The 22,315-nt window shown below is 57.4% G+C and overlaps 1 protein-coding gene across 1 annotated transcript in view; it reads left to right on the forward strand.

The window, feature by feature from the left end:
- TFCP2L1 (transcription factor CP2 like 1) overlaps positions 1-22,315 on the forward strand; it is a 57,918-nt gene that overhangs the window by 31,241 nt on the left and 4,362 nt on the right. Inside the window, exons 3-13 of the mRNA XM_060106641.1 lie at positions 3,273-3,349; positions 3,829-3,934; positions 4,623-4,729; positions 5,852-6,004; positions 9,554-9,664; positions 12,541-12,632; positions 14,447-14,495; positions 14,577-14,670; positions 16,861-16,951; positions 17,762-17,865; positions 20,691-20,833. Of these exons, the coding sequence (XP_059962624.1) occupies positions 3,273-3,349; positions 3,829-3,934; positions 4,623-4,729; positions 5,852-6,004; positions 9,554-9,664; positions 12,541-12,632; positions 14,447-14,495; positions 14,577-14,670; positions 16,861-16,951; positions 17,762-17,865; positions 20,691-20,833 (1,127 nt within the window). The remainder of the gene's footprint in view (positions 1-3,272; positions 3,350-3,828; positions 3,935-4,622; positions 4,730-5,851; positions 6,005-9,553; positions 9,665-12,540; positions 12,633-14,446; positions 14,496-14,576; positions 14,671-16,860; positions 16,952-17,761; positions 17,866-20,690; positions 20,834-22,315) is intronic.

Genomic DNA, 22,315 nt, shown 5'->3' on the forward strand with positions numbered 1-22,315 from the left:
ACCCTTTTTATAGATTCCACATATGAGTGATATCCTATGGTATTTGTCTTTCTCTGTCTGACTTACTTCCCTCAGTGTGATCATCTCTAGGGTTCGCCTTATGCCAGTTCTGTTTGAGATACCCCAGAAGATTGCCGACCCTTTGAGGGCGGGAGGCTGTCTTGCTTTTGCCAGCCCTGTAGTTCTAGCACAGAACATCGGGTCCTTCCTGCGTCAAAAGTACAGTGGTGAGCAAAACAGACACAGCCCTGTGCCTTGACAGAGCCCACTTTCCTCGGCTCCCACCCATGCCCTGAGGTGATGCCGGCCAAGGAGAGAGATGTCCATGTCCCCCCCGGTCAATTCAGCCGTCCTGACCTTGCTCATCAGCCCGTGTGTCACTGGGGATGCTGCTGCTGCGCTGGGTGGGAGAGGGCTGGGGAGGTGTGTTGGCGCCTTGGCAGCCCGGATGGGGAGGGAGTCTGGGCGTCTGTCTGAGGCCTGAGCAGGGGTGGGTGCAGAGTGGCTGGGGGGATTCCGTGAGGAAGGGAGATGCGGTGGGGAAGCAGGGGGGCAGGTCTGTGTTGCTGGTGGAGGAGGCCGGGACCCTGGGCCTATAGCCCCATTAGTAGCTCTGATCCCTGAGTGGCCACCTGTGATGCTCACGTCCGGGGACCGCTCTGCGCGAACGGGGAGGTGTCGCCTGCTGGGCCTGAGCTGAGCTTGCCCCGCAGACCCTGGGGTCAGTGTTCATGGGGCCCTGGGGCGCCCGTAAACCCACAGTAATGACCATCTGGGCCTTGGGCCTCATGCCAGAGCTGGCTGCATTCTTCCTGGGGGAAGGTGGAGGACACTGGAAAAACCAGTTTAGGGTGTGTGAGGCTCCATTGCCTGTCGCTATCAAGGGAGTGCTGGTTCCGGAGCCTGGAAACGTGTGTGAAAAATCTGGGTTTTTCAGAAAGGTACAAGTGTCGATTCAGGTCAGCGAGACCCTTAGGAACTGGCACGTGAGCAGGCCAAGAGTTTGGGGTCCATGCCTTTTCTTTCTGATGGAACGTGCCCAGCAGTGCGACGTGAGTGGTGCTGGGGCCTGGTGTGTCTTTCTGGTTTTCACTCGTCCTGGCAGCCGGGCTGGCGAAAGCCGGATGGACGGGTCCCACCTTCCTGAGCAGGGGGCTTCACCGAGTGGGCACCTCTGAGCCAGCCAGCATCATGTCCACGTCCACGGCACCGTGTCCCCAGGATTGCACGGCGTTTGGCGTGTGGTTGTGCGCTCAGCAAATGCTTGGAATGCATGACTGAATTTCGTAGTCTCTGCCTGCTCTGTTATTCACTGGGGGACTGAGTATGTTAGTTTCATGGGGCTGCTTCAACAAACAGACTGCAAACACGTTGGCTTAACACAAAGCAGAAGTTTATTCTCTCACAGTTCTGGAGACCAGAAGTCAGAAATCCTCCAGGGCTGTGGTCCCCTTGGGGACTTTAGCAGAGAATCCGTTCTTTGCGTCTTCCGGCTTTGGGTGGCTCCAGGCATTCCTTGGCTTGTGGCCCCATCAATCCCATCTCTGCTCCCGTGGTCACCTTGCCTCCTCTTTTCCCTGTGTGTCCTCTTATAAGGACACTTGTCATTGGATGTAGGGACCTCCGGGACAAACCAGGATCATTCCTCGTCTCAAGATCCTTAACTTAAATTTCATCTGCAAAGACTCTTTCCAAGTAGAAGGTAACATTCACAGGTTCTGGAGATTAGGGTATGGACATATCTTTTGGGGGACTACAATTTAACCCACTCCAAGGAGTCTTAATAGTTTTCTTTTTTTTGTTTTGTTTTTCTTGTTGTTTGTTTTGTTTTAATGTTTTTCTAATCATTGCTTTTCTAGATATATTAAAGCTGTTAACCCCTGGGTTTGTGCTGCTTGTAGTTTGCTGTTTGCATTTAAGATATAGATGTATATATATCTACATCTGTATCTGTATCTTTATCAGATTTCTCTTTCCCTCATTGATTTTAGGTTCAGAAAAAGTCCTTCCCTATTGAGTCGTCATTCACGTTAAAACAAAACCTTAGGACATTAGTTTTTTAATCCAGTGGTAACTTGGATTAAACCTGCAAAACCCGGGGAAATCTGCGTGAGGTCTGGAGTTTAGTTAATTGTACTGTGCCATGGTCAGTTTCGATAATGTACTGTAGTGACCTCAGATGCCACCACTGGGGGAAGCTGGGGTTGATCCTCAGGACCTTTCTGTACTATTTTTGTAACTTCTTGTGAGTGTATCATTATTTACAATTTTTTTAAAGCAAATTTTGATTAGATTTACCAAGAGCAATTATGAGATCATTTGTTCTCTCTTATTTGTAAGGCATCCTTTATGAAGCTCTGATGCATGCTAAGCTGTTTTAGAGTTGTGGTTGAATTTACTTAATTTGGAAAAAGTTGGCATCATTTGCTAGGTGGTCTTCCCCTCTAGGAATGTGGCATATCTATTTTTTCAAGCTATATTTTATTTTCCAAAAAAATATGTGTAGTTTTCTTCAGGTTATTTGCAGATACCTGAAAGTTTGGGGTTGTTCTTATGGATGGATCTTTTCTCCATTTACATTCTTTCACCGGCTCGTGCTGGTTACATGTCCCCAAATAGAATCCCCACACCCTTTCAAATACATGAAATTCTTTTAACTTGAGAAAATGCATTTCATGCTGCAATTAGAGACAATGTTTAACAGGCTTTTATCCGTTCCTTTAAACCTGCTCTCAGGAAGGGTCCGGTCAGTTATTTAATGTAGATGTAAGTATCTGTGTTCTCCATCCGAGTGTATAGGGGGTGTTGTAGAAATATGAAGTCGTGGACTTCCCTGGTGGTCCAGGGGTTAAGACTCCGCGCTTCCACTGCAGAGGGCACGGGTTCGATCCCTGGTCAGGGAAGTTCTGCAAGCCGTGGTGAGGCCAAAAGAAAAAAGAAAAAAGAAATACCAGGTTGTGTTCTGTAAATTTAATGCTAAGTGTATTGTTTCGGATTCTATGTCTTTGAACATCATAGAGGTGCTATCTCTCTCCAGGGGTCATGCGCCTTACCTTGGGAGCCCCAGGCGCCCCTCCAGGCCACATGGACAAACTGGGGTGTCCAGTCCAGAGCGTGATCTGAGCTGTCCGTGGCCTTTGTTCTCAGCTTTGGTCCCCGGGGCCGTGAGGCCTGGGGTGGGCCCTGAGGGCGTTGAGAAGACCTCTAGCTGGGGGAGTCCCAAATTTGAAGACAGAAATGGAAAATGTACGATTATCCCCCCCCCCCACCAGGTCAGTCTTATGAAATCCGACTGCTGGAGAATCGGAAGCTGGGAGATTTTCAGGATCTGAACACAAAATATGTGAAGGTGAGGCTGCCAGCTGTACCCTTCCTGGGCTCCTGAGGGCGCCCTGTCGGGGTCCCAGCACCTGGGCTTGCGGCGGGAGTGCCTGGGAGCTTTGGGGAAAGCTCCAGGGACAGAGGTGGGCTCCTGGTCCCTGGAGTGTGTTGTCTAAGGGGCCTCGGGCGGGCCGGCAGCACTGGGAGCCAGAGGGACGTGGGCTGATGGACCGGGCGCCGGGTTGGACAGACTCGGCTTCCAGCCTGGCTTTGCCTCTTCCCAGCCTTTTCCGAGTTTCAGTTTACTCATCTGTGCAGCAGGGTTTGTAGGTGACCCACGTGTGCAGAGCGCTTAGCAGCCCTGGAAAGCAGGGCAGCGCTCGTGTTCGTGCTCGTCACTCGTATTGTTGGGGTTCTGGGAGGGGTGCGGGGAGGAAGCCTCCAGGCAGCTTGAGGACCCACACTCAGCCGTCCCTTGCCGCCACCCCTGCCCCTCCCCCCGCCCAGAGCATCATCCGCGTGGTGTTCCACGACCGGCGGCTACAGTACACGGAGCACCAGCAGCTGGAGGGCTGGCGGTGGAGCCGGCCCGGGGACCGCATCCTGGACATCGGTGAGTCTCCCGGGCCGGGACGGAGAGGCCGACGGAGCTCCAGGCACACGGGGGTTCTTCCTGGGTGCCATCCGGACCCAGGCCTGTCCAGGGCATCTTGGCGCACTTTTGCCTTGTGTAAAACCCCGCAGGAGCTGGTGGAGGTGACCGTGCCACCAGGCCTGCCCTCGGGGGTTCACCTTTTGCGGGGGCCTGGGATGGGGTGGCACGTGGGATTTAAGGACCTGCCGTCAGCGGGCGAGAAGGAGGGAAGGCTGTGCAGAAAGATCCTGCCTTAAAGGAGCCTGATGAGTGATGAAAGGCCGGGTGGGCCTCACAGAGAGGGGCAGTGCATATGGAACCGGGGGCTCAGGCGGTGGCCCGCGGTCTTTTATCCACAACCCTTGGGGCCAGATGGGTTTTGGAACTCAGAAGTTGGAATGACAGTAAGGTGTGTAGACCCATAGCTTCGGGTCCCACCGCCAACAGGCAATCAAGCAGAGCAATGTTCCTTCAGCAAAACAGAATGACTCTACACAATGGGGTAAAGGCGTCAAGTCAGGATTCTGCCAAGTGGGTTACGCAAAACCGAGTTTTCAGAACTTCTGGCATTTCGAATTGTGTAAGGAATGTGGACCTGTGATGAGAATCCTTCCCGAAATATTTGGGAGTGGCTGACGATTGCACTTTTGTGTGTGTATGTGCACAGATATTCCACTGTCTGTTGGTATCTTGGACCCCAGGGCCAGCCCGACCCAGCTGAATGCAGTTGAGTTTTTGTGGGACCCTTCGAAGAGAGCATCTGCTTTCATTCAGGTGAGCGGGAGGGAGCTTGCCCTCAGTGGGGAAGCCGGAGCTCTGGGGTCCATTGGGTCGTTTCTTGAAACCATCTGTCGGGGGGTCCCTGATGGGCTCCTGCCCTCTGCTGCAGGAAAGGAGGCTGAAAGGGTGGATGGGTGTGGCTCAGAGTCACAGGGCTAGTTGGTCCCTGGGGCTGGGAGAAGGGCTTGGGATGTTGTAGCATCCTGTGTGGGTTTTGCTTATCAATATGTAAGCTTTTTACACAATAAGTATGGCCTAGCATAAATAATTTGAAATGAAATTTTTTTCGTAATTGTTTCTATTATTAAATTATTTATTTAATTCTCAAGCACCTGGTTGTGAACCTGGCCTTGTGTTAAACACCATGGCAGATAGAGGTGGCCAAGGGCCCATCTGGGGCCCTGTGCTTCAGGGCTTGCCCCTGGCTCTCTTACTGTGAGTCCCTTTTTGAGCCTCTTGGTTTTCCCACCTGTCTTATAAATTAGTGAGTGAAAATAGAGCCATGACCACAAGGCCTGGTTCATAGTAATCACTCAGTAAAAGTGAGCAGTCTTTTTGCCTTGCATAATTACAATACTTGAATTGCATTTTAAAAGAATTATAATAATGTCATCGTTTACTATTACAATAAGATGTATTGAATTATGACATGATCACAGTGTTATAGCAAGAAATATACGTCAAGTGCCTTCTGTGTAACAGGCACTAACGAGAAATAAAGATGTGGTCCCAGCTTCTGGCCTGGCCTGAGTAACCTGGCCACCAGGCCCTTAGGGACTAAGCTGTGGTCCCTGCTCTGTGGTCTGTGGGATTTGGCAAGGGAGAGGTCTCAGGGGCAGGAGTGAGGGGGTCTGCTGGGGTCAGTGGGCCTGGAGCAACGGCAAGGACTTAGGTGGTCAGGCAGGGCCGCCAAGGTCGAGGGACAAAGGTGAGAGGGCAGGCCCCCTGTGGTGCGGCCCGACAGAGTGGACAGAACTGGGGGAGAGCGGAGAGGTGGAGGTGGGTCTGACCGTGCGGGATGGAAACCTCCATTTGGAGAGGAGCCCGTGGGTGGGGGGCGGTCCAGAGCCCATCCTCGCCTGCTTCTGGCTACCTGCCCCGCCGTGTCCCCTGCAGGTGCACTGCATCAGCACAGAGTTCACCCCGAGGAAGCACGGGGGCGAGAAGGGCGTGCCCTTTCGGGTGCAGATCGATACCTTCAAGCAGAGTGAGAATGGGGAGTACACGGAACACTTGCACTCGGCCAGCTGCCAGATCAAGGTGTTCAAGGTAGGACAGCCCCGCCAGCTCCATCCGCCGTCCCCCAGCCCCCCGCCCTGCCTGGGACGGTGATGCCAAAACGCGGAGGCCCAGCAGGGAGTGCGGCGTCCCCATAGTAGCCCGGGGCTCCTGCCTGGGCTCTGATGAGCCAGCCTGCCTGCTTTCTTCCCCACAGACGGCCGGGCTTGGCTCTACTTGACCAGGGTGGTGGGATTGGCACAGTTTTAGATTTTTGTTTTCCTCCCAAGCACTTTGGCCACAGATTCTGTAGTTGCCCATTGGATTCTCCTTGGAAATCAAGTTAGGAGACCTCCCGTGTGGGTCCTGACCATGGTTGTTATTTATTTATTTATTTTTATTGAAGTATGGTTGATTTGCAATGTCGTGTGAGTTTCAGGTGTACGGCACAGTGATTCAGTTATACATATACATGTATCTATTCTTTTTCAAATACTTTTCCCATTTAGGTTATTACAGAGTATTTCCCTGTGCTACACAGCAGCTCCTTGTTGGTTGTCTGCTTTACATATGGTAGCGTGTACGTGTTAATCCCAGCAGATGTCCTCTCCTTGTCCCTGTGCAGTGGGCTCCTGGTACCTCCCCTCTTTTCCTTTCTCGTCTCACCCCCTGCAGTCTCCTGCCGTTGCTTCTCACCTCACCTGTCTGGACAGAGTATTTCCTAAAGACGGTCCACAGTGGTGCAGCTCAGGTGGCCCCGCGGGGAGGGAGGGTGGCCGCGGACCCCGCATCATCCTCAGGGTGGGCAGACCGGTGCCGAGCAGGACCACAGGCCCCGTCGCCAGCAGGCTGGACCTGCCCGCCGGCCAGGAGATCCCAGCAGGTGCCCCAGGGACGGGGTGCGGACCGGCCCCAGTGCCTTCCCCGTCCTTCTCGTCTTTCACAATCAGGGGACCTGGGGACTTGCCGACAAAGTTCTGTCTGCTGGGGCTGGAGATGCCAGAGTGAGCGGCCGTAGAAATAGGGCCTCGTTCCAGAGGAAGCTGGGTCAGGGTTGATCTTCCTGAGCTTGGGATGGATGTGGAAATAAGTGCCCACAGGTAGAACCATCAGCCTGGCGGCGGAGTGGTGATCTGGCCTGTTTCCCAACTGGACTGGAAGGCCCTGAAGCTGCCCGTGTCTGTACTCAGGCCACACAGCCGGCCGGCTGGCTTCATCCCCACTGATAGCGTCTGGCCGCCCGAGGGCTGTGGGCAAAGGGTTCTGAGGCCCTGGCCGGGCTCCGTGCACTGGGACACCTTGGTCCGTTAGCGCTGCCACCCTGGGTGGGGAGGGAGGGATGGTGGGGGGAGCGTGAGTTTGTCTCCTCTGCCAGAGCGGTAGCTCCCTCCGGAAACCTGCTGCATCATTATGAAGCCTTGAAACCGGCCTCCGAAGGAGGTTACATTTCTGCCCCATATTTGTTTCCTCTTCCTGCTGTAAAAGAATGACCAAAAGTTGAGTGGCTCAGTACTACATACTGTCTTTTAATGCTGGAGGTCAGAAGTCTGAACCGGGTCTCACTGGGCTAGAGTCGGGCGTCAGGAGGGCTGAATTCCTTTCTGGAGGCCCCAGGGGAGAATCTCTCGTCCCTTGCCCTTTCTGGCTTCTGGAGGCCTCCGCATTCCTTGGCCTGTGGCCCCTCCTCCATCCTCAAAGCTGGAGCAGGTGGAGCCCCTCTCACACGCATCACCCTGACTCCCCTGCTCAGCCCTCCTCCACTTTCAAGCCCCTGTGATTACACTGGGCCCACCGGGATGATCCAGGCTCATCCCCCTATTTTAATCTCACGTTGTTGGCCATCTTAATTCCATCTGCAGCCTCGCCCCCTCCTGCCCTGTAAGGTAACATCCTCCCAGGCTCTGGGTATTAGGACGTGGCCATCTTTGGGGATCATTAGTCTGCTGACTCCGTCCACCGGTGCCTCTGGTCTTGGGTCTGCTCCAGGGTCCAGGGTGATTCTGGCTCACCCTGGACAGCGCCGAGGCTGCGCAGCGGGTGGTCTCTGCCTGTCCTGCAGTCCCACCCCCTCTCTGTCACGCACAGACCAGGTTCAGGGTTCCACCTGCTGTCTTCTGCCCTCAGGTGGTGGGTGCGTCCAGTGTGATTCCACTGCTCTCCGAGCGAGTGCCCTGGGAATGGGCACCGGCGCTGGGAGGTAGGAGGGAGGGCCAGTCTGCGCCAGGGATGCCCAGCCCTCCCCATGGCTCCCGTGAGCGTCCCCTCCTACAGCTCGAGGTGGAAGCTCAGGAGTGAGGGCTCTGCTCAACCCCTCAGCCGCACACCAGGCGTTATTGGGGGAGTGGGGCCAGAAGCTGCCTTACCATCTCCTGCAGGGGGCTAGGAGCCTCTGATACCCGAAACGGGCTCCCCAGAATGCCAGAGGTGGCCTGGCCAGCCCCCCAACCCGCACCAGCAGCAGTTCAGACGGGTGTGCACTGGCGCCAGGCACAGCCCAGCCGAACCGCCCATCCCTCTCCCGTCTCAGGTCACCCTGGTTACTAGGAAGCCCTGGCTTCTCGGAGCCCGGCCCTGGGGCTCCATGGGGGTGTCTGGGCCGCTCCCTGCCCCGCCGGCTCCCCGCAGGCTGCCCTCTACAGGCAGGCTTGGCCACACTTTGCCAGTAATGCTTCTGGGCCCGGAAGAAGGGCCTCCTTTCTGGGACAGGAGAACAGGAGGACGGAGGTGGAGCAGGGAAACAGATGACGGGGGCCCGGCTGCCGCACGCCCGGCTCTCCCACTGGACACCGGGTCTGTCACTCACGTCCCCATAGGACCCCCAGCAAACCTCCCTCCTCCCAGCCTGGGCATCCCCCTGAGGGCTATTTCCTCAAATCTCCTGAGCTGGGAGTCAAAAGCTGCAGCCTGAGGAAGGTGCCCGTCAGGATGATCCCAAAGGCGCCGTCGAGCTTGAGGATGCATTTTCCTCCCTGACTGCCCACTGCCTACAGAGTAAAGCGCTCCGTTCTGGGCCCTGCGGAGTCTTGATATCTGGCCCCGACCACCAGGCCCTGAACTCAGGAGGGGATAGTCCCAGTGGTCAGGATGGTCCCCATCAGCTGGGCCTGCTGGGGTGGAAGCTGGGAGCGTGGCCGTAGTCCTAGGACTTGGGGGCAAGGAACCCCCCAAGATGGCCTGCGATTGTAGACCGAGCCCTGGCCAGCAGCTCATAGCTCATCCACTTCCTGTCACTGTCCACGGGGAACCCACAGAAGGCTCTCGAGGGGTCCTCTCCATGAGCAAGTGGCCACTAGTAAAGCTCCGCTCCAAGCATTTCTGCATGAGCAGCTGAGCGGACCCTGTAGAGTCCCCGTAGGACCCTGTAGCAGGCTCTGAGCTCCCTCGGGGTGGGGAGGGGCTCCGGGCGGGAGGACCATGTGTTGCGGATGCCTGGGAGGTGAGAGAGATGCTTTCTTGTCTGTGAGATCCTGCTTGGGCTTCTGGGTGAGATGGGGAGTGTGCTGGCCTTGTGGGGGGGCCGCTGCTCAGCCCTGGATCTCCCCCCGACAGCTGCCTCTGCCTGCGTTGAACTCATTGGACCCCTGTGCTCTGCACTTACAGCCAAAGGGAGCTGACCGGAAGCAGAAGACTGACCGAGAGAAGATGGAGAAAAGAACGGCCCAAGAGAAGGAGAAGTACCAGCCGTCCTACGAAACCACCATCCTCTCCGAGGTGAGCCGGCCAGAGCCTTCTGCCAGGGGCGGCGAGGGTTGGTTTAGACCCTTGGAAAAGTGCCCGTTTGGGGTGAATGCTTCTACTGAGACCGCCCGTTAAATCGTGGTGTGTTCCTTTGTCTGGAGCTGCTTTCACTTAAGGCCCGGTGTCCAGGGAGGTGTTTCACAAGTACCTTCTAGCTCTCTGCTGCCATTTGCGCATTTCAAAATTAGGTTATTTTTATTTTAGGTTTTTGGAATAGATAATATATTCATGTGGTCCAAATTCAAAAGGTATAAGAGCATCTCCATCAGAACATATCCTTCTCAGCACTGTCTGGCCTCGGTTTCTCTCCCCGGGATAGCAGGCGACCCCGGCTCCTTGTGTATCTGGCCCAACGTTCTCTGCAGATGAAGCCGGTTCATACACGTTTGCCCCATGCGCGCTTTTTTCCCCCGACAGTACACACACACACACTGTTCTGTGGTTGGCTGTCTTTAGTCCATGGCCTCTCTTGGAGTCTGTTTCCTGTCTGTTCATAAAGAGCTTTCTAGTTCTTTATCCAGCTGTGCGGCTTTCGTTGTCTGCATGGCCCTTTGGTGGACGCTGGGTTATTTCCAGGCTCTGGCCATTCCACACAGGGCACCGTGAGCACCTTGTGCGAGTGTAGTTCTGCACGTGGAGAGAATGTCTGCAGCGCCTGTTCTCGGAGGGGGATGGTTGAGTCTGTTCTCGGAGGGGGATTGCTGGGTCTGTTCTCGAGGGGGATGGCTGGGTCTGTTCTCGGAGGGGGATGGCTGGGTCTGTTCTCGAGGGGGATGGCTGGGTCTGTTCTCGGAGGGGGATGGCTGGGTCTGTTCTCGAGGGGGATGGCTGGGTCTGTTCTCGGAGGGGGATGGCTGGGTCTGTTCTCGAGGGGGATGGCTGGGTCTGTTCTCGAGGGGGATGGCTGGGTCTGTTCTCGGAGGGGGATGGCTGGGTCTGTTCTCGAGGGGGATGGCTGGGTCTGTTCTCGGAGGGGGATGGCTGGGTCTGTTCTCGAGGGGGATGGCTGGGTCTGTTCTCGGAGGGGGATGGCTGGGTCTGTTCTCGAGGGGGATGGCTGGGTCTGTTCTCGACGGGGATGGCTGGGTCTGTTCTCGGAGGGGGATGGCTGGGTCTGTTCTCGGAGGGGGATGGCTGGGTCAGAGGCTGTAAATAGCTCTCGTTCTGTGCAGTTTGGGTGGACGCTGGGGTGTGTTTCCTCTCAGCCCCGCCGCCGCTGCCAGCCTGCTCCAGCCGTCCTTCCGTCCAGGCTACCTCTGAGACGCTTCGTGCCGCAGGTCCCTTTTCCTCCCGTCATGGGTCACGGCGGCTGCCTCTTGTACTGGGCTCTGGGTTTGATGTGAACGACTCTTCCCCGCTGTGTCCTGCCATCGGGCCAGTTAATAGGTGTTGGGTTTGTCCGCTGAATGATCTGACTGACTCAGGAGGCCCTCCGTGGGTGCCTCAGGTCCAGTGCTGACCATGGTGGGGTTAAGTCTGGGTTAAGGGTGAGGCCCAGGCACAGGGTGGCTAAGAGGCCTGTGTGTGTGTGTGTCTGTGTGTGAGGGTGTGTTTGCGTGTGTGCGTGTGACAAGCCATACACAGAAGAGTGAGTGCAGCAGGGCAGCAGGGATGCTAATTCTGTGGCGCAGACAGATGCGTGCTGGCTTTTCATAGGGTCGAGGCTGACGGTGGCTGCAGAGCCCTGGCCCGGGGAGTCCTGCCCCCTCGCAGCAGGGCAGAGCCAGCTCTGCAGTGTGTGGGGCCGTGCTCGGACCCTTAGCCCTTCCCAGGCCTGGTGTGTGCTGGTGATGCACCCCGGTGACCCTTCTCCTCCCCGCCTCTGCCTCTCCCCCGACTTCCCTGCCGGAGGACAGGTCCCCTGGCGTGCTCCAGGCAACGTCCCAGCCCCTGTCCCAGGCCAGGTGTTGAAATCCGCACCTGGCCTGTGACCTCGGGAGCCGCCGGATCCCCTCTTGTTTGCTCATCAGCCTTTCTGCTCCCCTCCCGCACCCCCCACCCCCCACCCCAGGGCTGCAGGATTCGGCACCAACACATTCCAGGCCTCACTCGTAACAGGGTTAAATATTGACCCACCCTGTGGTCGGGTGGGTGATAGTAAATCTCAGGAATGCTTCCGACTGGCCGTGTCCAAAGCGGTGTCGTCACAGGGGAGGGAAGCAGGGAATGCGTGGTGCGCGGGCTACCCCTTGCCGCCCCCAACCAGGCAGTGCCCTACGTCTCTGATGTCCTTGGGGGATTCTCGCGTGTTCATTTGAGCTTCCGCACAAGAAGTTCCTGGAGTTCAGGGGTCACAGCTTTCGTGTGGCTGCGTCTCCCTGGTCTGCAAGCGGGGGAGCTCCTGAAATGTGTAGTAAATGCGCGAAGACTGGGGGTTGGAAGGGGGCTGTTCCCGGTCAGTGTGGAGCCGCCTCGTCAGTCCCCTCGGCTGAGGCCCGTCGGGAGATTCTGATACTGAGCTTCTCGGGTGCTTTTCCGTTGGCAGTGGTCTGTGGCCCCGTGCTCCCTGTTTCGTGCATTTGCTCCCATTTGCCTGCACCGGGAACACCTGCCTGTGGGCAACTGGTCTGTCTTGCTTTTTAGTCTCTTTTCTTGTGGACCCAGGAATCAAGGGACCGATGAGGTTTCCCTCTTTGCTTTGACTCCTCGGAAGCTCAGACAGACACGTGTCATGCTTTGCTTGCTCTGGGGACTGTCTCTTCTCTGCCCTACCTGGTCTCTTCGGTGTGGCCCGAGCAGCGTGCCCGTCCCCAAGCGCCGGGTCAGTGCGGGCTGGGTGTGGAAGGACCGTGGTTCCGCACCGAGTGGCCCGGCCGGGACCACCTCTGCCCTGCGCTCTCTCCCTGCAGTGCTCCCCGTGGCCCGACGTGGTCTACCAGGTGAACAGCGCCTCGTCCCCAAGCTACAACGGCTCTCCGAACAGCTTCGGCCTTGGCGAAGGGTACGTGCACCCTCTCTCCCTTTGCGGTCCCTGGAGTGACCACGGGTGTGGGCCGCTTCCCTCACTTTCCTCCCTGGGTCTCTGCTCGTTTTGTAGCCTGGCACTGATTTGGGTTTCAGGACGGCTGACTGGTGTTACATTCACAACCATTTTTAGCATCACGTGTCCAGGTTTTTGTGCTTGAACACACCTCTAGAAAGGCTGTCTGCCAGGGCAGCCGAGCACCAAGCACCCACTCCCTCCCCCGGTTAAAGTGAGCTGGGCTGCGGGGGTCCTGGGCCAGCCCCCGTGAGGTAGCCTGCCTGGTGCCTCCCAGGGGAAAGCCTACCTCCTGGACATCAGGGGCCTCAGGAGGCAGACCTCTGGACCCTGCAGCGGCTGGAGGGGCTTCATATTTTTGGCCACGCCAAGCGGCCTGCAGGATTTTAGTTCCCGACCAGGGATCAAACCCGCGCCCCCCCCCACCAGGGGAAGCGCCAAGTCCTAAGCCCTGGATCACCAGGGAGGTCCCTGGAGGGCTTCTTAGATCTTTCTGCACCCTCGTGCATGGTCACTAGGCAGTGGGACTCAGCTCAAGACCCTCCCTGTCCCCGGGGTCAGGGCCGGCAGCACAGAAGCGGCCTCACTGCTGGTCACCCAGGCCTGCCAAGGCACAGGCGGTGCTGACTCCGAGGTGACGGGGCTGCAGGGACCAGCGGGCAGCGGTCCCACCTGTCCCAGGGCCGCGGCATCGCTGTGATGGCTCTGCCCATCCTGTTCGTGGGGGCAGGGTGAGGCAGGGAGGGTGCCAGGCGGCTCTAACAGGTGAGGGTAGAGCATGCAGAGCGGAGCCACGCGTGCTGGAGAGATAACTACTGATGGGCAAGCGTGGCCTGAGCTGGATTTACAGGGTGAGGACAGTCCTCCTTGAGAGGAAGGGCTGTCATATTTAGATTCAGGTAGACCTAGTCTTAAATCGGCACCTTTCTGGGGGCAAGTTCCTTAACCTCCTGCAGCTCCGGTTTCCTCACTACCGGGGGAGCATGAATTCCACGCAGGGTCAGGGGAACATGTATAAAGTCCCCGGCACCCCCTAGACCCTGATGACATGCATCTGTAGTCACCGATGACGGGTCTAGGGGTCATCCCCTCAGGGGTCTGTTTTGTTCTTATTGTGGTAAAATACACAAAACGTAAAATTTACCATTTTAACATTTTTAAGTGACGCTAGGTCAGTAATATTAAGTCCGTTCACGTTGTACCATCACCACTGTCCATCTGGAAGGGTCGTCTCTCAGTGTATCTTTCTCTTGACTTAAAAACCCAGGTGTTCAGGTCTCTGCCTCCCTTTGGGGAAAAACGTGACAATGGTTTTCTCGTGGCGGATGCCAAACTGTGGGTGCTTGTTCGCTGCAGAATAAGCCCCCGAGGGACTCCTCTGCCCTCTCCTGGGTGTGGCTGGCCCTTCACTGTCCCAGCACTGAGTCCCTGTGAGGGGTGTGTCCCGGTCTGCTTGGTCAACCTACCCTCCCTCATGCTGGGGCTCGGCGTGGGGACCACAGCATCTGGCCGAAACAAGCCCCGGAGCCTTAGCTGAGGGATGAGGGTGTGTAGTGAACCCCCATCCACACCAGAGGCTTTGTTAGGGCTTTCCAGGGATGGAGCAGGTCTGTATTTTTCTCGAGGACCCATTTCATTTCAAAGGAGCCCCAGAGCAGAGGGAAGTGAGGGGCAGGCCGGCGGGGAGCATCCTCAGCCAGGAAGGAGCATCCTCTCCGCCCACCATCCCGGGAAGGAGCGTCCTCGCCGCTCACCACCTCTCTTTTTCCTTTCAGCAACAGCTCCCCAACCCACCCGGTGGAGGCCCTGCCCGTGGGCAGTGACGTAAGTGTCTGCGGCTGGGCGCTGGCTGCCTGTCCCGTGCAGACCGAGCACCCCCTCAAGGCCTGTCCTCTCTGCCCGCAGCACCTGCTTCCCTCGGCCTCCATGCAGGACGCCCAGCAGTGGCTCCACCGCAACAGATTCTCCCAGTTTTGCCGGCTCTTCGCCAGCTTCTCGGGTGAGCGTCTCTGAATGGTGCTCAGAAACCCGCGAGGATCTTGGAACGCTCAGCGTGTGCCCTTGGCTCCCCAGGGGCCGCGGCCTGTCCTGGGGACCCAGAGTGGTCACTTGTGGTCACTTGTGTGTATTGGCCCTCGGCCGAGGGCTCGTGGGCGGTCCTGCCCCTGAGGTGTGCAGCCGAGCGTGGCTTTGCGGGAGGACCGTCTGGGAGCCTTTTCAAGATGCCCCTCAGCTGCGGTGTGGGCTCTGCTTTGCCCAGAAGAGCCCCTTAGCCAACAGGCCAGTGCACACTCAGCAAGCCTCCCGGCCTTTTCCTCGCAAACGCTGCCCGTCGTGCTGTCTCTAGAGCCGTGACCCGGGAGATGGTGGTACAGCCACAGGCGAGAAGGGAAAGCAGCTCTTCCTTCTCTAAAGGTTTTTCAAGCCCTTGCTAGTGGTCCCATCAGACAGCCGCCCTGAGTCGGGGGCACTGGGGGACAGTGTAACAGCCATGAACCTTGCTCCCCGGGAGTCGGCCCAGAGTGACAGAGAGTCAAGTGTTGGCCGAAACCAGAAGACTGGCCCTCAAGGACATCTGTGGCAGCGGAAGGGAACCAGCACCCCATCCGTGGTCTTTGAGCTCAGCTTTTCTTTTCTTTTTTTTTTTTTGGCTGCGCCGCGCACCTTGCGGGATCTTAGTTCCCCAACCAGGGATTGAACCCGGGGCCCCCGCAATGAGAGCGCCGAGTCCTAACCCTGGACTGCCAGGGAAGTCCCTGAGCTCAGCTTTTCTGAGCATGTTCTTTGTGCTGCGGGTAGACAGTACGAGGGCAGTCAGGCAGGGACCCTGTCCTCGGGCAGCTGTGAGTCAGCGCGGAGGTGTAAACCGCCCATCTCAACATGCTGTGCCCCTTCTGGGATGGGCAGGCTTGGTGGAGGGCCCTGGGCCAGCCTGGGCGGGAGGAGGGTGGACGGGAGCCTCCCCCTTAAGCAGGGGGTGGTGTAGGCCATGCCGAGGAGGCGTCCTTGAGCAAAGCCTGGAAAGGCGAGGGCACGAGCCAGGTGGGTGTGGGAGGATGAACTTTCCAAGCGGGGGGGCAGGTGCAAGGTGGGGCCTGCCTGGTGTGGCTACGGAGCGGAGGGCCCCGGTGATGGGGCCGAGTGGGCTGGGCGGCAGGTGAGGTCAGAGAGGCGCACAGGGGCCCTCTTGGAGAGTGCAAGGAGTTTGGCTTTTATTCTCCATGAAAGGGGAGCCAGTGTACCTGCAGTATTGTACCTAAAACCGTATCTTAACTGTGGCAGGAAACAGGGGCGAATGCTGTGGCTCTAGACCACGTGGCTGTCGTGAAGTTTTCCGCAGAAGGCTGAAGGCATCCTGTGCCTTGCGGAGTCCACCCGGGCACAAGGCTCTAGGGGACTCCTCGGGCTTCGAGGAAGGGACTCTTCTTCATCCACGTACCAGGATGCTCATAGACAGTTACTCATGACCTCCTCAAACTGGGAGCACCCCCAAAGCCCATCAGCAGAGAGGGCGTACAGGAATTGTGCTTTATTCGTGCAGTGAATACTACCTAAAAGTGGGCATGAATGATCCACAGCTATATGCAGCGCGAATGGGCCCTTAAACGGAACTCGGAGGGAGAGCCAGACCTAGAAAAGTGCTTACTGTTCAGTTCCATTCACACAGGTGCTAAAAGCCAGGCGAAACTCCTCTGCATGTGAGGAGTGGGGAGAGCAGTTCCCCAGAGGTGAGGGTGGGGGACGTGGTGGCCGGTGGGATGGTGGGAATGTCCTGCCTCTTGACCTGGGCGCTGGGTGCACGGGTTCCCGGGCGCATTCAGAACGGCAGCGTCCGGGGAGCTGGGAGCTTTCGTCTCCGGACAAGTGCACACGTGATCACACTGATAAGATATATCACTGACAGTGATGCCAATAAAAGGTCCAGAGGGAGGGCCAGGCAGCCACAGGCAGTGAGGGCTTCTGAACTTCTGCAAATGCCCGTCGGTTCCTCTGACTTTGTGAAGCCAGTTGTTGAGCTTCTGACATCTCTGGGGCGGTGATCTCCTGACGTTGTTTAGCTCCTGCTGTTTCTCCCTGTGGGACGCCTGTACCCCCTGAGGGTGAGGCTGGCTCGACCCTCCCCCGGGGTCTGCAGGTGCAGCCCTTCCCCCGCACCCCGGGTCACAGGCGGCCCCATGTACCTGCCCAGGTGCTGACCTGCTGAAGATGTCCCGCGATGACCTGGTCCAGATCTGCGGCCCTGCAGATGGGATCCGACTCTTTAACGCCATCAAAGGCAGGTGGGTGTTGGTGCCCGCTGGGGGCACAGGGTGTGGCTGGGAGGCGTCAGGAGTGGGGTGGCGGCCCCCGCGGGGAAGTGAGATGCCGTGGCTCGCAGCCCACCCTGCCCGGAAGCCCCCTCCTCCCCTCCCTCCCTCTTCTCTGTTTGACGGGGGCCTTGGCCTCTGAGTCTCAGCCCCTTGGCCGCTTCCTCTGGTTCTGAGATGCTTACACGGTCCTGGGCTTCAAGCTGCTTCCTGTTGCTCCTGCTGGGGTTGGGGGGCAGGCGTGGATGGTGTGATCTAAATAGGCAGAACGTGGACAGCGCAGTTTTCACTCCGGGTTTGAATCCCACATCTGCCTCTTAGGGACTTGGCAACTGGGCCGAACCCTTAACCCCCGTGAGCCTCAGTTTCCTCATCTGTAGAAGGGGAGGGTGGTCCTGGCTCCGTCATAGGTGTGTGAGGATGAAATGAGCTCAGAATGAGCCGGAGAGAGCGCTTGCTGTGTCACCCTGGAAAACCTCCTATGTTGAGACTGGTGCCCCGGGCGGAGCCCCCTCTGAGCAGGTTGCAGGACCAGGGTGGGGGTTGGGGGGTGGAATCATCCATCCCCCATCCGCAGCAAGCCTGTGCGAAGCTGTTAAGGTCCTTCCAGACGGGGTTCTGTCCCCGACAGCTCCTCGATGAAAGGCACTCTGTACCCCCATAGCCTTCTTTCTTTCCCCCTAAGTCCCTCCTACTGCTCTTTCCACCCTGTGTTCTGGAACTTTCTGGAACAACAGAGCTTGGTCCCTCATACCTGCTGTTGATTTCCTTTCCTCCTGCCAGGAACGTGAGGCCGAAGGTGACCATTTACGTCTGCCAGGAGCTGGAGCAGAACCGCGTGCCCCTGCAGCAGAAGCGGGACGGCGGTGGGGACCCCAGTCTGTGTGGTGGGTCGTGGGTGCGCCCCGCACCCCGGGCCAGATAGAGGGCGGCAGAGTAACGGGAAGGGACACAGAAGGAGAGGCGGCACAAGTCCACGGCTGAGGACGCCTCCCCTGATCCGCCTTTCATGCAGGAGTGCTTGTTGTACTTCATCCTGGGGGTGACATGTTTAGCGTGGGCATCATCTCCCAGAATGGCCGGTCCAGGTTACCGATGTTCCACCTGGGGAAACAGGGCTGGAGAGGAGATGTGTCCCCTAATGCCACTCAGCTACTCACGGTAGAACTGGAAGTTGGGCTTTCTGGCTCCCCGGCTGGTGACGAGTGACAGCTGTATTCGCAGGAGCGTGTCCTCCTGTGTGTTCCCCCGGCTGGATGAGACTTTCCCATTTGGTTCGGTCACTGCACAGGGGGGTCTCGGAGCGCCTCTGGGGTACATGGCTCTTTGCGGTTGGCGGTTTTCAGCGTCTTGCTTCTGAGCATTGTGAGTGCCGAGTCTGATGAGCTGCCCGGCCCCACCCGCGGGGTCTGGACTCTGCATCATCGGCAGAGAGAGCCCCCTGTACCTCTCTGCGGGCCCGTCCAGATCAGCAAGGATGCCCAAGACCTTGGGCTAAGGGCGTTCCATTTTCTTCCCGTAGCAGGAACTGCTCATGGTCCGCTGTGGGGGAAACTGAGGCACAGCAGCTGCCCCGAGATGCCAGTGCTGTGAGTGGCAGAGCCAGGATCCAAATCTCCGGGCCCTGGCAGCTGGCGTCCAGGCCTCAGGACATTTCTGCGAATGTCCAGGTCCTCCCGCCGCGGTTGGTCTGTGAAGGACAGAGCTCGCGTCTCCTGGTTTCCTGCACACGTGGCGAGGGCAGGCGCTAGCCCACACCCCCAGCCTCAGAGGTGTGGAGAGCGCCGAGGTCTGGCTTCTAGAGGTGGCAGCGTTGGGATTTGAACCTAGGCTGGCCCGCTCGAGGGCCTCTCATTTCCCCATGCGGCCCCCGATGAGAGGAGTTCTGAGCAGTGGGTGACTGACCGTCTGCTGGCTCTGAGCAGTGCTGGTCCCCCCGCCACGTTCCTCCAGGGACAGGAAAGGCCAGAGACAAAAGGTTACAGCCCGAGGGCCGCACTGCAATCCTTCTGGCTCTTTGCTGTCAGCACTCCAAGAGTAAAATAAGAAAAAGTGGAACTGGCTCTGAAAAGTTGGGGGGGAAAGTTCAATGAGAATTCTGTTACAAAAAGGAATCTTACAACAGAGGCCTGGGATTCCTCCCCGGCGTTAGTTTGGGAAGGAAGGTTACACAGCGACCGCATTCTCTGAACAGGGTCTGGGTGCGGGTCATCCTATCTGAAATCCTGGGAAGGCGAGTCTCTTGTGTGGCTGGAGCCCCATGGCCTCTGACACCCCTTCAAAGGGAGCCACCTTGTGTGCGTGCGTGCGCACGTGCTTTTAGCATACCAGGCCGCCGATCAGATTTGTTGAACCAAGGGTTCCTTCCTTAGTTGAGCAAGGAGTTTCAGCACCTCTTGTTTCATCCAGCGGTGTTTTACTTTTTAAGGGACTTGAAGTTCCTGGGCATCGCTTCATCCCCCGCAGGTCACCCACGGGGTTTGCTCTTCCCCGACTGGTTTGGGTTTTTGCTTCCAGCCTCAGGGTCCCTATTGTCTCCACTGTCTGGTGATACTCCTGGTGACCCCCCACCCCGCCCTTTGGGGTCGCAGTGCTCCAGCTGACTATTGTTTCTGCCGTCAGGTAGCAATTCTCTTACGTCTCACTCTTGGCCACAGGGAGCCGTCCAGTAACCCCTTTAACCAGTGGAAGGGAAGGAATGCAGACACAGGATGTTCTCCTCCATAGCAGGCCACACCTCAGAATCACCGGAAGCTTCTAAGAAATGCAGATTTCGGCAATTCCCCGGCAGTCCAGGGGTTAGGACACTCAGGGGCTTTCACTGCCATGGCCGCGGGTTCAATCCCTGATCAGGGAACTAAGATCCCGCAAGCTGTGGGGCGCGACCCCCCCCAAAAAAATTTTTTTTGAAATTTATTTTTTATTGAAGTATAGTTGATTAACAAGTTGTATATATATATATTTTTCTGCTTTATAACAAATTTAATCAGTTATACATATACATATGTTCCCATATCCCCTCCCTTTTGCGTCTCCCTCCCACCCTCCCTATCCCACACCCTAGGTGGTCACAAAGCACCGAGCTGATCTCCCTGTGCTCTGTGGCTGCTTCCCACTAGCTATCTACCTTATGTTTGGTAGTGTATATATGTCCATGCCTCTCTCTCGCTTTGTCACAGCTTACCCTTCCCCCTCCCCATATCCTCAAGTCCATTCTCTAGTAGGTCTGTGTCTTTATTCCTGTCTTACCCCTAGGTTCTTCATGACATTTTTTTTTCTTAGATTCCATATATATGTGTCAGCATACAGTATTTGTCTTTCTCTTTCTGACTTACTTCACTCTGTATGACAGACTCTAGGTCTGTCATTTTTTTTAAATGCAGATTTCGGCCAGCTGTTCCCCCTCCAGCCTCCACCCCTAGATGGGCGTCCTTGGTCCAGGGTGGATGCAGGGATTCTCCATTTTACACAAGTCCCCCAAGAGAGAATGAAACAGGAATACAGTACGGAGCCTGGCATCTTGTCAACTGGGCCGAGAGGGAGCCTTGTGGCTTCCAGATGCGTCCCCAGTACAGCCAGAACCCACGAGTCCATCTGGGTGTGGACATTCTTACAAGCATGTTACTGGTTTGGGGGATCGGGGGAGAGGGTAGGCAGGCTCCTTTGAAGGCAGCCACTTGTCCTATAGAAGGCCCTGTCCCCCGCCCTGCAGTGTACCACGCCATCTTCCTGGAGGAGCTGACCACCTTGGAGCTGATCGAGAAGATCGCCAACCTGTACAGCATCTCCCCGCAGCACATCCATCGGGTGTACCGGCAGGGCCCCACCGGCATCCACGTGGTGGTCAGCAACGAGGTGAGCGCTGCAGCCCCGCCGGCCCGAGGAGCTGGGCCCAGGGCTACGGGCGGGAGCCGCAGACCCACACCCAAAATGTGCCCTGCGGGGCTTGGGGGTGACTTCAGGCTGAAGATGGCAAAGCAGGTTCATGTGCCTACGGCCCACTCTCAGCTGCAGGGGCTGCCCAGGGAGCCAGGAGAGAGGGGTCTGAGGCCACGACCACGGGCTCTGAATAGCTGTCACCTCTCCATCTGGAACCCCGCCCTCGGCCAGGTGCCCTGCTCGTACCCCTGCCTTGGGGCGCTTACAGTCAGGGCTGTGAGGACTCAGACGCAGGTGCTCACCCAGGGCAGGGGCGGGGGGTGGGAGGGGGCAGACCCGGGAGAGGTGACACGGGCTGGGTTGATGATGGTTGATGATGGAGAGGCCGGGGCTCTCAGGGAACAGAGGCGTCCTCTGCTGAATGGTGAAGGTGCCACAGCCTTCCAGGGTCTCTCTGGCCACACAGGCCTCTGCAGGGCATGAGCGGCCCCTGACAGAGGACACAGGTACAGAACACGGCCCCCCTGGCGACCGTGCCCTCGAGTGATCAGATCCCACTGCTGGCTCCGGAGGGAGTTATCAAATGGGCTTGATGACGTGTTTCAGGCGTTCCTGCCTGTTGTAGAACAAAAGCTTTTTTTTTTTTTTTTTTTTTTTTTGCGGTACGCGGGCCTCTCACTGTTGCGGCCTCTCCCGTTGCGGAGCACAGGCTCCGGACGCACAGGCTCAGCGGCCATGGCTCACGGGCCCAGCCGCTCCGCGGCATGTGGGATCTTCCCGGACCGGGGCACGAACCCGTGTCCCCTGCATTGGCAGGTGGACTCTCAACCACTGTGCCACCAGGGAAGCCCAACAAAAGCTTTTAAGCTTGTCTTATCCTGGACCCCTTCTCTTAATAATAGTAATTAATAATGAGCGCCAGCATTCCATCAGCGCTTACCGTGTCCCAGCGGCTGTTCTAAGTGACTCATTTAATCCTGGCAGCCTCCCTGTGAGGCAGGCGCTGTCATGAACCCATTTCACAGATAGGAAACAGGCACAGAGAGGCTGCATAATGGCCCCAGGGTGCACAGCTCGTAAGAGGGTTGGGCTGTGGCGGGAAGGCTGGTGGCCCAGTAGCAGAGCCTGAGCGTTGAGCCAACCACCCCTGAAATGAGGCATTTACACAGAACTGTGCTGATGGGAGCAGAGGTGGAACCCTGAGCCCCCAGCCCAGCCCCCAGCAGACCCTCCACCCACCCTGAGAACTCTGCAAGCCTCAGCAGAGGATGATGGAGGGAACGGTACAGGAAGGGGGGCTGGGAAAGCAGGGAAGCTGTGGGCTTCGGAATTGGACCCATGTCCCCACCTGGACTGGCTCCTGGTAGCCGGGTGACCTTGGGCAAATCTACTTAATGACTTTGAGCCTCAGTTGACATGTCTGCAAAATGGGGATAACTCTATCCATCAAGCAGGCTG

Source organism: Mesoplodon densirostris, chromosome 8 (genome assembly GCF_025265405.1).
Source record: "Mesoplodon densirostris isolate mMesDen1 chromosome 8, mMesDen1 primary haplotype, whole genome shotgun sequence".
In the NCBI taxonomy this organism is placed as follows: domain Eukaryota; kingdom Metazoa; phylum Chordata; class Mammalia; order Artiodactyla; family Ziphiidae; genus Mesoplodon; species Mesoplodon densirostris.